The following is a 14043-nucleotide window of genomic DNA, read 5'->3' on the forward strand; positions in this document are numbered from 1 at the left end:
TATCTTCACTAACTGTAGTCGCCACACAAGGACCTTTGGTTATAAAAACATGAGGTTAGGCATCTAGGAAGTTGCTTAATCTTCTAGGCTAGGAACAAGCTCTTCAGTTTTCTACATTGCTCCTGAGAAATAGCTGCCTAATGCTATTATTACTGTCTCTACAATCTTTAAAACTTGACTTCCTGACCACTAGCTCTGATCCTTTAGTCCTAAAGAATAAATCATATTAGATAATAAGAAACATATCAAGTCAGCTGGCTAGGTTTCTGGGGTAGTTTTAAAAAATACTTTTGGAATCTTTTTTTTTAAATCCTTCCATTTAAGTGAGAATAATTGACCAAAAAACAGTAATTTTTACAACATAAGAAAACTGAATTTAAGAACTTCCTTGACAAAGAGAATTATTCTGTTTAATAAGTCCAAGGCTTAGTATAGTTGAATAACATCATCCCATTCAGCAAGAGGCCAGATCCCATTGGGCTGCACGTTGGGTGGAGAGCTCTTCCAGTCCCAGGTCTTCACAGGAATCATCCAGGTCTTGCCATAATTGGCCTCAATATAGTTGATGGTTTCACAGGGCACACGGACCTTTATTTCTACAAACTCAGCCCAACAGAGTTTAAATTTAGGAAACAGGTATCTGTGACAAAAGAGTTAAAGATGAAACATTCATTTTGCAGATATTAAACTTTAATAGTTAGAAATATAAGTTTTTTTTGCCTGTATGCTAATTTTTAAATAGTTAACAGCCCAATCTACTAGTAAGAGAATCTAAATGATTCTGGAGTATATTTATATCTTGTGTAGACTTATTCATCTTTCCTTTTATTGCAAATTGGGATTTCTATCATTTTAGAGCATGTCTGATTCTAAAAGTCATTCACGTTTATTCCCAGCAGTCTTATGCCTCAAATGCACCTCAAGAATTATATAGTTCATCCCCAGTGCAGGGTCCCCTTTGCTTTTATCTTTCTATCTCTGACACCAATTCAGCACCATGTCTTGCAAATAATGGGCACTTAATAAATATGTGTTGAATTGAATCTAATATTTCTTCGCTTCTAACTTTATAATTTTGCCCAAAGTAATTGTAGATGACCTCTAATCCAGGCCAGATAATGTTCATTAAAGCAAAATTAATTGTATCTGGTGCAATTTCAGTGAACTATTTTTTTGAAAGAACAACTTTTAAAAATTCTCCAAGCAGGCATGCTTTTGAAAACTGCCATGGGCCATGCTGCCTAAAAGCCAAATTTTAAAATTTTGGTGTAAGGCCATTCTGTATCAGTTTCTGAGGAATGCTTGCCTATCATTTGATGAAAGTGATTTTCACTAATGGTATGTGAGTGACAATAGCACAAAATTGTTGTTATTCAGTGTAATTCTGTGCTGACCATGGGGTTTGCTTGTCCTTCTCCAGTAGATTCAGACAAACAGAGATTAAAATGACTTGCCCAGGGTCACACAGTTTCTAACTGTCTGAGACTGAATTTGAACTCAGGTCTTCCTGATAGAGCCATTGGGCTATCCACTAAGTTTCCTAGCTGCACAAGGTTAGAAGGCTTTAAATTGGTAGCAGTATTTTTTCCCTCTAGACAACAGGAAAATAAAAATAGGCATTAAAATGTAATCATATTCTAGAAATAAGTTTAAGTATTTCAGCATCTCTGCCAAGGAAAAGTTGGCTCCCAGTCATGCCTCTTCCGACTGAATACATTGTGCTACCAGATGAACATCACATCAAACATGGTGATGAGAGCATCAAGTGTTCTCAAGAAAGCAGCGAGTACTTTTCCACTTTTCCCTGTTGGTGTGGGCAGCTAGCTGAAGGACAAGCCCAGCTGGGGTCTGAGAATAAGAAACCACATCATATGATGGCTGCTCTGGAATAAGATACTGCTCTAAGCTGCCTTTTAACGCTCCCAGTTTTGCTTTCTGCACTCCTATTAATGTCATAGCTCATTTTGTTTGTTAGAAGAACATCCACCTGTCTTGTCCCATATCATCAAATTGACCCTACTAAGTTGATATGTGGCAGAACCTTTAATTCCTCATTTTCTATGATAGCCCCCAAATCCTCACAAAACAACTGAATGACAGGAAAAAAAAAATCACAGACCCAGTACAGATTGAATAAATATCATCTCTTCATAAATAAGGAACTTATAAACAAACAAAAAAGAAATGTCAAATTTTAAAGCTAATGAACAATTTCTAAAAATAACCCAAAGGAAACCCAGCTCAATAGTTTTTTCTTTATAAAACTGTTTTTGGTAATGTTTTTTTTCCTCTAAAAAAATTTCAACAACATTCATCAAGAGGAAAGAAAAATTCTGACTCCCTAGAGGAGATAGAAAGGTAAAGTAATCATTAAAATGGAATAATTATTGTTACCTAAAAGGTTGGATCCATTTTATTCAACAAAAATTTATTAAGCCTCTGCCATACAAGAGGCTCTATGCTAAGTGCTCTAGATCCAACTGAAAAAAAGTTTGTTCTCAAGGAGCTCAGTTATATCCTCAAGGATATAATAAGTACACAGATAGGTGTATACAGGTGACATTTTGAGGAAGGAGCAAGCACTAACCACTAAAGGGATTAGGAAAAACTTCTTACAAAACATATTTCCATATTATTCATTTTTGTAAGTGAATAATCTTACAGAACTAAAACCCCAAAACGTATAGTCAAATGAACAAGTGACAAATCACATGCTCTCATCTGCATTCCTACTCCAACAGTTCTTTCTCTGGAGGTGGGTGGCATTCTTTTTCATAAGCCCCTCAGAATCCATCTGGATCATTTTATTGCTGTTAGTAGCAAAGTCTATCACATTTGGTCATTTTGCAATATTGCTGTGTACAATGTTTTCCTGGATGTGCTTATTTCACTCTGCATCAGTTCATGCTGGTCCTTCCAGCTATCTTTGAAATCATCCTGTTCATCATTCCTTACAGCACAATAGTATTCCATCAGTCATACACTACAATTTTTTCAGCTATTCTGCCAATTGAGGGACATCCCTTTAGTTTCAATTTTTCTTTGCCACCATAAAAAGAGCAGCTATAAATATTTCTGTATACACAGGTCCTTTCCCATTTGTTTTATTTCTTTGGGATGCAAACCTACTAGTGATATTACTGGATCAAAGGACATGCATTATTTTATAGCACTTCGGGCATAATTTCAAACTGCCTTCTAAAATGGTTTGGTCAGTTCACAATTCCACTAGCAATGCATTAGTGTCCCAATTTTGCCACATTCACCCCAACATTTATCATTTCCTTTCCTATTATGTTGGCCAATCTGATAAGTGTGAGGCAGTACCTCAGAGTTGCTTTAATTTGCATTTCTCTAATCAAGAGGGATTTAGAACATTTTTTCATATGATTATTGATAGCTTTGATTTTTCATCTGAAAACTGCCCATTCATATCCTCTGACCATTTATCAATTGAGGAATGCCAGTCTTACATTTCCAATTGCCTATGAGAAGGGGAAAAACCAATGAGAATAACCCTTGATAATGTGCCAGCCTACATATGACTATAATGCCCACTATTATTCAAACTAATTATTGTTCTCCAAATACCTGTTACTGATTTGCCCATTTTGGTTAATGGCTCCACCATTCTCCCAGTAACTTAAGCCCCAAATTTCAGTCACCTTTTACTTTTCCCTCACCTCTATATACTAAATATATAAAATATTTGCCATATATAAATCAGTTGCAAATATTTTTCATTCTATTTCTATCTTTTTATATTCATTTGCTTCTTTCCATTACACTGATATTGTACTCATTATTTTTCATAGCAATCTTCTAACTAGCTGGATTGTCTTTCTAGCCTCTTTTCCTTCAAATCTTTCTCTCTCTCTCTTTTTTTTTTTTAAAGCCCTCACCTTCTGTCTTAGAATTAATACTGTGTATCGGTTCCAAGGCAGGAAAGAGGTTAGGGCTAGGCAATGGGAGTTAAGTGACTTGAACAGGATCACACAGTTAGGAAATGTCTGAAGCCAGGTTTGAACCCAGGACTTGCCATCTCTAGGCCTGGCTCTCAATCCACTGAACCACCTAGTTGTTCTCTTTTCCCTCTCAGATGTATTGATCATTTTATTGACAGGTTAATCTTCCTAAAGCATTTTACACAAGTAATAAGTTCTAAGACCCTTTGCATAATTTGAAAATCATGCAAAATAGCAAACTCCATTATTTTATAAGTATTTCTTATATAGACATACCTAAGTACTTTGTGACTTTTCTTAGGTTTATCACAGCTCTCTGCATCACTACTCTTATACTTTGTGGCCATTATGAATAACTAAATAATGTTAATGTAACAATGGGAAGCACTGCTCTGACTCTGACAATTTGCTACAAGCCAAAAACTGTAGACACATATGTATGTGGGATCTAATGTTTGATGCAAAACAATGTAATGGCTCACACTAATGCTTCTCAATGCTGCAAGACTTTACTCTTTATATTGGGAAAATGACATAGATTTAACACATAATTAAATTTTTTTTATTTTACACATTTTTCTGCCTTTATTTTTCTCAATTGCCAGTTATATATACCTGAATTTGTATACTGAGTTCTCATAAAACAAGGTCCTACTATACCTTCAATAGCTTCCCAAAGCCCTACCAAATAAAGTCTGATCTCTTAGAAAAAAAATTTTTTTTTTTTTTACCAATGACAGGTAATAAATTTTCACACAAGTTTTCCTGTTATATGATTGAACTTATTTCCCTCTCTTCTTTCCTTTCCCTTTCCCCTTCCTGTGCTGGCAGGCAATTTGATTTGGGTTATACATGTATTATCATGCAAAACATGTTTTCATATTATTTATTTTTGCAACTGAGAAATCTTATAAAATCAAAGCCTCAAAACATAAACCCAAATAAACAATTGAAAAATTGTATGCTTTCATCTTCATTCTGACTCCAGCAGTTCTTTATACGGAGATGAAGAACATTTTTTGTTCTAAGTCCCTCAGAATTTTCCTGGATCACTGTATTGCTGAGAGTAGCCAAGTCTATCATAGTTGATCATTCCACAATATTGCTGTTACCACGTACAATCTTTTCCTGGTTCTTCTTATTTCACTCTGCATCAGTCTGTAAAGGTCTTTCCAACTCTTTTTGTAAAATCTGATCTCTTAACACTGACATTCAAGGCACGGTTCACAATCTAGCCGTCCCTCATGAATTTAATCAAGTTTACTTAGAGATTCATGTTGTAGTCCCAGATTCAGCTATTCACATTTGTAATCTTGGGTTTTGGTTTCAATTTCTTCTTCTATGTGAAGATAATCATATCTGTTTTATACATTTCATAGTATTATTGTGAAGATCAGACACAATAATGTGTGAGAGTATTGAACAAAGAAAAATGCAAGGGAGTTATCAATTCTTGGGGAAAAGATCTCTTTTAGGAGAAAAACTCTATGTGAAATGTAGCTGCCATTTCAGCATACTGTATGCACATGTAGTAAGAACATTCTATGCATTCAAAGTTCTTTAATTGTGCACCAGCTTCAAATGAGTAATTGAGAGGTATAATGAAGAAGACCTAAGAAATGACCCATATGTTGTGTTGTGAAACACAACCACATAAACAAAGTGGGAAATATAAGACTTGCAGAAAAGTCAGCTTTAAAGGATACTCATTTAAATAAATTACCAAAATTTGCTATTTTTCAGCTTCACAGCTGGTAGCACTGGAAAAAAAGAAAGGTAAAAAAAGATCTCCTAAAAAACCAAATCTGCAGAAAAACTCAGTCCTGTAGCAATGGGGAGTAGAAGTAGGAGAACTCAACAGAAGATCCTGCTCTAGAACTCCCTATCAAGCCAATGGACCTGGTGGCATTGCCACCTACAGCTCTGCTCCTCCACAGCCACTGTTTACTCAGTTCTCCACTCTCATTTCCTCATGGACTTCCAAGACCTCCAGGCCACAGAGTGGGGGGGGGCAAGGCTGCATTACAGGAAATTGAGAGCAGTCTTAGGAAGAGCAAAAATCTCAGCATCTTTGTCATTTAGTATACCTGTATGACACTGTGTTACAATAATTAGCTTGTTTAAATTCTAGAAACAATATAATGGCCCCAATGGTCTCTGTGGTTTCCTCCTATTTGACTTTATGAAGTTTTAGATAAAATTTTAAGTTCCATTACAATTGCTCCAAGCCCTCAGTTAGGAAAATTCCTAATATTTAGGCAGAAGTTTGGACTTTTGGTTTCTTTATGTTTCTTAGGGAGAAGCCAAGTCTCTCACACAATGGCTTTGAATACTTCAAGGAAGTATAGAAACCCTGTTCACACTTGGTTCTGACTGATTAAATCAGAAAGTGTTCTTGCCTAACAGTAATTACTTTAAGTGGTAAGGATAATCTATGAAGACCTACCTACACATGGGATTAAGAATCTCTTCTGGACATTCCTTACAAAAATTATATGGTCTCTGCTTAAAGACCTCTAGTGCTAGGGCACCACGGAAGGCAGCACGTTCCTCTTTTATACAATGCTAATAATTTAAGAAAATGTCTTTCTGAAACAACCATTTATTGTTTCTAGTTCTTCCCTCTAGAGCACAAGTGTAATCCCTGCCCCAAATGATAGACTCTACCACCTACAGTCTTCTCTTCTGCAGGCTGTCTCCAGTTCCTTCGAATAAACTTTGTGTACTGTTGTCTACAGTCTCTTCACCATCCTGGTTACCCTCTTCTGGTCATGCTATAATTTGTCAATGTATTCCTCAACTGTGTCAGCCAGGACTCCAGGTGAAGTTTGACAAGAACTATTATCAGGATTCTCATCTTCCTCTTCTGGACACTGCCTCTATTAATGTGTTCTAAGATCACATGAGTTTTTTGCTGCAGTGTCAGTCACATTGTTGACTCTCATTGAGACACATATCTCACTCAACCAAGAACTTATCCCAGGCTAGAAAGCCAAATGGTTGCAGTTAGCATTCTTCTAGTGCAAAATAAGCAGGTCATTTTTTTTAAAACCTGTAAATCCTCAGTATCAATCCTAAATCAGAAGAACAATAAGAATTCAACAACTGGAGTTAAATTAAGCGACTTGCCCAGGGTCATACAACTAGGAAGTGTCTGAGGCCAGATATGAACACAGGTCCTCCCGACTCCAGGCCAGATGCTATATCTACTATTAGTTATAGTAGATATAGGTGACTACACTGTAAAGATTTGACAGAATCTACAACCTACTTAGATTTTGTTATTGTATTGTAGATCCAGTTTCACCAAGTCACTAATTATGATGATGAAATTGTCTCCTAGGCACAGAAGAGAGAGATTAGTGAAGAAATACCTCCTGTAAGATACAGGCCCAAAGGAGGATTCTTCATCCTCCACACTCTTCAACAACCTCAACTGCTCAAATAGTTTCAAATGTATTAGAATATGGCCAAAATCTATACCTCTCAGAAATGTGCTAGAAGGCCATGAGTATTAGTCTCTCTTTCCAGGACCTCAGACTCATATTTTTAAATCAATTTTATTTATCTTTTGTTTTTCTATTACTTTATATCTAACTATGTTTCTCCTCCCTATTATTCATAATAAAAAATAAAAGAGAAGAAAAAAAAGAATAATTCAGACAAGCTAACCAACAGAGTAGCTTCATCTCCAATGAAAAGGGAAAGGGATGTTTTCTCATCTCATCTATTAGAACATTATATTCATTGTAGATTCATATTAGATATTAGATTCATAGGTTCATTGTAGTTGGTGTTCAATATTTTTCTTTCCATTTATGCTGCTGTAGTTACTGTGCACATTGCTTGTCTGATTTGCCTTCATTCTACATAACTTCACTTAAACTTAACCATGCTTTTCTTATAGAACAGCAATATTCTATTATAATCATGTCCCAGGATCCATCTTTCATACTGTTTCTGAAACATTGCACCTGGATGTACTACCTACATCCCAAATTTAACATGTACATTCAACAAATTCCAGAAGTTCCCTATTACTTCCAGAATCAAATATGAACTCCTGTTTGGCATTTACAACTTGGTCCCCTTTCTTCATTTTCAAATTTCTTATATTTTACTCTATTTCATCAACTCTATGATAATGACCCTGGTCTATTTGCTCCATTTCTTGATTCTGTGCATTCTTCACTGGTTGTCTTGAATGGCTCTGTCTTGTCTTGTCTTAAATGGTCTTGAATGTCTTAAATGGTCTCCCTTCCTCATTTCTGCCTCCTAGCTTCCTTCAAGACTCATTCTAAATTATACCTTCTATAAGAAGACTTACTTGGTGTCCCCCTGCCTCCCCGCCACCAGTTGCTAATATACTTTGTCCTTTGAGATTGTTTTCTATTTTGTATATATTTTATATATACCTAATTGTTTTCACATTGTCTCTTCCATTAAAATGTAAACTCTGTAAGGGCAGGAACTGTTTTCTATTTTCTCTGTATCCCCTGCATAGTGCCTGGCGCACAGGAAGAACTTAATAAATAGTGAATGGTATATCCAGTATGCTTCCCAGGAACCATAAGAGGAAGTCATAGCTGCTAGATGAGACAGTGTTGCAGGGCAAAAGAAAGATAGCACTGCCATGTGGAACACCATGAGAAAAGGGTCACCTTACATGACAGTGGATTCCCTATGTTTCTCTTGGTTGTCATTGGTGATGGAGAAGGGGGCTGAAATCAAAGTCTATGGCCAGAAAGATACCTTCTATCTGAGACCAGCTAGACATGGAAGCATTGGGGGGGGGGGGGGGGGGGGAATGGTATATCTGCAATGGGATGTGGGAGTTGAGTTGGATGTTAGTGAAAGTGTTACTTCTCTCTCTGTGACACAATGACTATAGAGCATCGAGCATGGTCTTAAGACTTGCCTGATTATAATAGGGAAAGAAGGTCTCCCCATCCTAGTTTACTTGGGAAGAGATGTGTGAATTCAAGTCATTAACAGGTAGCTATAGATAAGATGGCTGACACTTTTACCAGAATAGTGCACAGCTCTTTGGGGAGTCATAATACTGTTTCATCATCATCGTCCTTTTTAAAAAAAAATATTAAAAAAATATATATAGAATTCATACTTAAATTTTTTTCCTGATTTGGCCTGAGTGCCTCCATTCCACATGTGATCAATCTCTTCATAGAAGAAAAAAATATCAAGTTTCACATCATCTTTTCCCTGGAAAGATAGCTCCAAACTGTCTTGAACCTATAGAGAAAACAATATTTTGACTGGAAAATGAAATAAACAGACACCACCTATGCCTAGGCTATTCAGTGTTATGTTCTGTTTTCGAAATGAGTATTAAATATCAAATTCCAATTTAGTAAGTATGGACATGAACAAAACAAAATACCACCCCCATCATACATTTTCCTTAAAAAAGTCAAATAATTATTGAATAATTCCTTACAATTATCATAAACAATTAGAACTTTTATAAAATACATTAAGACAGTGTGCTCTAATATCAATCCTGCCTAATAATCCTAAAAGGATTAAATAAATGATACCTGGTATATAGTAATATGCTAGCTTTACAAGGTTAGTAATCCTTGATGTACAAGATTAGTAACTCTGTAAGAAAAGGAATCAGTTTAGTTTGTCATGAACTATTTCTGAAGAAGACTCTAAGATCACTGGAGATGCTAGAGCTAACTCTACCACTTCTTCCTGAAATGCCTGCTCCATAGGCAATAACCTTATTTTCATCTTAAATCTTTTCCTTCCCCACTTCTTTCAACTTGGGACTCTCCCTGAGACCTGGCTTCCTCCTGATGACATAACCTCTCTGGCCACCCTCTCCAGTACTGGCTATATTTTCTTTTACCCTCTAGGTCAGTGATGAGCAAACTACTGCCGGCAGGCCAGATGTGGCCCCCTGAAATGTTCTATCTGGCAGGCCACACATTATTCCTAATCTGACAAATACAATGAGTAGGATACAATACAATGAAACTTCAAATTAGAAAGAGACTGACAGATGAGCATTTCCTTTCCTTTGGTCCCCTTTAAAAAGTTTGCCCATCACAGGTCTAGGCTCATAGGCTGGGATGTTGGAATACATCTTGCTCCCATTGTCACTTCCAGGTTCTCCTGCTACTGTTATCATACCTTTCCATCTTAGAAGTTAATTCAATATATATCTACCAACCAATCTAAATTTTGAAAAAATGTAGGTCATCACCCAAACACTTCTCATCTCTTCTACATTTCACATCATCTTACCAAGGCAAACCCCTCTACATAGCCAAATGATCCTATTCATTCCTGTTTTTTTCCTAACAAATTGCCCCTTCTATCATCCCCACTCTCATTTCTCTTCAATATGTCTTCCTATCCTCAAAAAACATTCACTTAATCTATCTGTCCTGCCCCCCACCCCACTCTTATTATCTCTCCTTCCTTTTGAAGCTAAACTCTTTGAAGTCATCTATACTAGGTGCTTCCACTTCTTTTCCTCTCACTCTCTTAATTCTCTACAAAACTGCTTTTTTTCAAAGTTATTATATTTTACTTGTCAGATCTAGTAGGCTTTTCTCATTTCTCATCCTTCTTGGTCTTGTCCGTGTATCATTATCTTTTCATAAGAATAATATGAAAGACATTATCAAATGCTTTGCTCGAATCTAAGTAGAATATACCTTCAACATGATCCTGATCTAGAAGTTTAGTAATCTTGAAAGGAAATATTAGTCTGTCATGAACTATTCTTCTCTGCCCCCACCCCCACCCCCACCCCAAACCCTTTACTTCTGTCTTAGTATCAATTCTAAGATTTAGAAGAGGGGCATGGACTAGGCAATCATAGTTAAGGGACTTGCCCAAATAGCTAGGAAGTTTGTGACACCCAATTTGAAGCTAGGTCCTCCCAACTCCATGCCTGGTGCTCTATCCACTGGTCTACCTATTTGTTCTTGAAGGAGCCATGCTCGCCCTCTGTGATGTCTAGATAATACATTTTAGAAATGTATTATCTTTTCTAGATAATACATTTTAGAAAGTTGCCAAATAACTCAGGTCAAGTTGACTGGACTATAGCTTGAAAACTCCATTCTCTTCACTTTTCAAACTTGACACATTGGCTCTTTCTTAGTCCTGTAGCACCTGTTTTCCAAAGGACCCTAACAATAGCTCAGTTTGACAGTTTGACATTTGACAGTTCTTTTAGTACTCCAGGATATAGTTCATCTGGACCTGATAATGAATTTACCTAAGGTTACCAGTTGTTTTCCTACTATCTCCTTATTTATAGTCAATTTTGTTATAACTTGATATACTCCTTCCCAGCCTTTTTTAGTAGGTTTCCAAGATTGCAGGAAAATATATCCTGACCAGTCATTATGAAGTACATTCCAAAAACGTCTAAGATTGTGCTATTAAAATATGTGGGTCAAATCATTCTGGAAGGCAATTTGGAAATATGCCCAAAGGGTTTTTAAAAAATCCTTTGATCCAGCAATACCACTATTGTGTTTGTATCCCAAAAAGATAAAAAACAAATAGGAAAGGTCTGTGTGTGCAAAAATATTTATAACTGTGCTCTTTGTGGTGGCAAAAAATTGGAAAATAAGGGGATGTCCCTGGATTGTGGAAAGGCTGAGCAAATTGTGGCATATGATAGTGATGGAATACTATTGTACTATAAATGATGAATTGATGGATTTCTCTAAGAACTGGAAAGACCTCCATGAATTGATGCAGAGTGAAATGAGCAGAACCCATAGAACAATGTACACAGAAACTGAAACATTGTGGGACAATCAAATGTAATTGACTTTGCTACCAATAATGCAATATTCCAAGATAATCTTGAGGGACTTATGAGAAAGAACTGTGGGAGTAGAAATCCAGAAGAAAACATATGATTTATCACTTGTTTATATGGGTATGGGATTTGGGGTTTTGGTTTTAAAAGATTATTCTATTGCAAAAATGAATAATGTAGAAATAGGATTTGAGTGATAATAAAAGTAAGTATAACCCAGTGAAATTGCTTGTTAACTCCAGGAGGGGGAAGGGAAGACAGAGGGGAATAATAAGAATCACATAATCATGGGGGAAAAAAAATTTAAATATTTAATTAAAAAAAATATGAGTCAAAAATTCAAATCCCATTCTCAGACAATACCTACATAGCTACATAGCTCTTTACTTTTGAAATCTACTTTTCATCCCTCACTTCTAATAAACTGCAATGATTAAAATACTGCTGATACTCCTGAAGTCTTTAGTATCATATATAGAACTCTGCAACCTTTAGCAATGCTTTCTTTGTTTCTCTGATACTCTTATTTGTGCCCAGTTGAATCACCATATGTGTAGTCATCATTGTTTTGACAATTCTTGGGAGGCTCTTTGCCTCATCTTGGAGATATGCCCTTAGAAAAGCAACAAACCTCTTTTACTGCTATTATCAGGTCAATAAATGGCTGCCTCAGGACTCCTACCAAGAAGTCATTAACCAATACCATTCATCTCTTCTTCCTGTAATCCTATTTTATCTAATATCATCTATGGATAAAAAGTAGCTCCTTTCTTTTCAAAGCCTCTATTTCTGTCTTCAGAAAGTCTCATATTATTAGTTTCTGAGCACCAAGTCTTCAGGGGCCCTCCTTTCCTTCTTTGTATAACATTTTTCCTCTGAACACTCTCTTGACTTGACCTTTACATCTTAAGATCATTTTTTTCTTTGACTTCAAATTAAAGTCTTTCTTTAGCCCTTGTTTTACATTTTTTAGGAATACTTTATTGCCCTTGATGACTCTGTAGGTGGGATTGGAATTCCTCAAGCACATTTACTTTCTCTTCTAGGAGAGACACCAATCTGCACTTTGAAATTATACATTTTTAATTTTAAGTAACACTCTTTTACTTAGTGAACAGAAAATGTATTTTCTCTTCACTTGATGATACAAATGCATCATGATAGAACATAAAGTGAAATGTAAAATGAGATGCTGCCTGGATTTCTAATGTGCTGGAAATAAAGCTGTTTAATTTAGTGTTTGATGACTTTCTTTTTGTGGTTGGGTTTTGGTTTTTCTTTCTCATGCTCTTCTTGTGTTTCTTTTTTCCCTGGTATTTCCTCACTTCTCCCAAACAAATTAACCCAGTCCTCTTGCTATTATCACTAGCTTCAATTTGTAACCTACGGAAAACCAAGAGACGGAGAATAAAGTTTCTTTCTTCCCTTTCCAGTAATCTTCCCTTCCTCAACTTCTTTCTTCTTCCCTCTGTATAATTCTTAGAAGGAAATGTATGTTTTATAATCTATAATGTTAAGTTTAAATTCTTTTGAGAATAATTTCAGGATAAGGATTTTGCCATCTCCCCAGAATTCAGACGATGGACCTGTTTGGTGAAGGCACCAAAAGATGCCTAAAGACCCTTCACTGGACCATGGAGACCAAAATTGAACTTTGGGTGCAGCTGATTTGAACTATGGGGAGTTCAATGAGTTAAATGCATTTGTTTTGAATGTACACTACTATGCCAACCGGGGACTGCCCCCAAACTGGTTTTTTGTCAATGTGGCTAGTTTTATCCATTTGTTCATCTATTTCTTTTATCCCCCAAATTCCTAAAATTTAGAAGTTGTCTATGTTTACAGATCCAGCGAAGAAAAAGGGCCAACCTTTTTTTTGCCGGATCTCAGTGGGAAAAATGTATGTTTGAAATTGGGGAGATACCATTTAAAAGTATGTTAGAGGGGGCAGCTGGGTAGCTCAGTGGATTGAGAGCCAGGCCCAGAGATCTGGCCTCAGACACTTCCCAGCTGTGTGACCCTGGGCAAGTCACTTGACCCCCATTGCCTACCCTTACCACTCTTCTGCCTTGGAGCAAATACACTGTATTGACTCCAAAACAGAAGGTAAGGGTTTAAAAAAAAAAAGTATGTTAGAGACTTCCTATGGTCACGTGGGGGCTTTGAGACTACATTACCCATGACTCCAATGGGTTTCCAGTCTTTGGATGTGGGGACGTCAAAGGTCCCCTGACATAGGGCAGCTTAAATTCAGAGGAGGGCCTA

At 36.4% G+C, this 14043-nt stretch overlaps 1 protein-coding gene across 1 annotated transcript in view; it reads right to left on the reverse strand.

Moving 5' to 3' along the window:
* Positions 1–426: 426 nt before the first annotated feature.
* FKTN (fukutin) overlaps positions 427–14043 on the reverse strand; it is a 57662-nt gene continuing 44045 nt past the window's right edge. Inside the window, exons 8-9 of the mRNA XM_044657020.1 lie at positions 9091–9218; positions 427–640 (exon numbers count right to left, since the gene is read on the reverse strand). Of these exons, the coding sequence (XP_044512955.1) occupies positions 427–640; positions 9091–9218 (342 nt within the window). The remainder of the gene's footprint in view (positions 641–9090; positions 9219–14043) is intronic.

Source organism: Gracilinanus agilis, chromosome 1, assembly GCF_016433145.1.
Source record: "Gracilinanus agilis isolate LMUSP501 chromosome 1, AgileGrace, whole genome shotgun sequence".
In the NCBI taxonomy this organism is placed as follows: Eukaryota; Metazoa; Chordata; class Mammalia; order Didelphimorphia; family Didelphidae; genus Gracilinanus; species Gracilinanus agilis.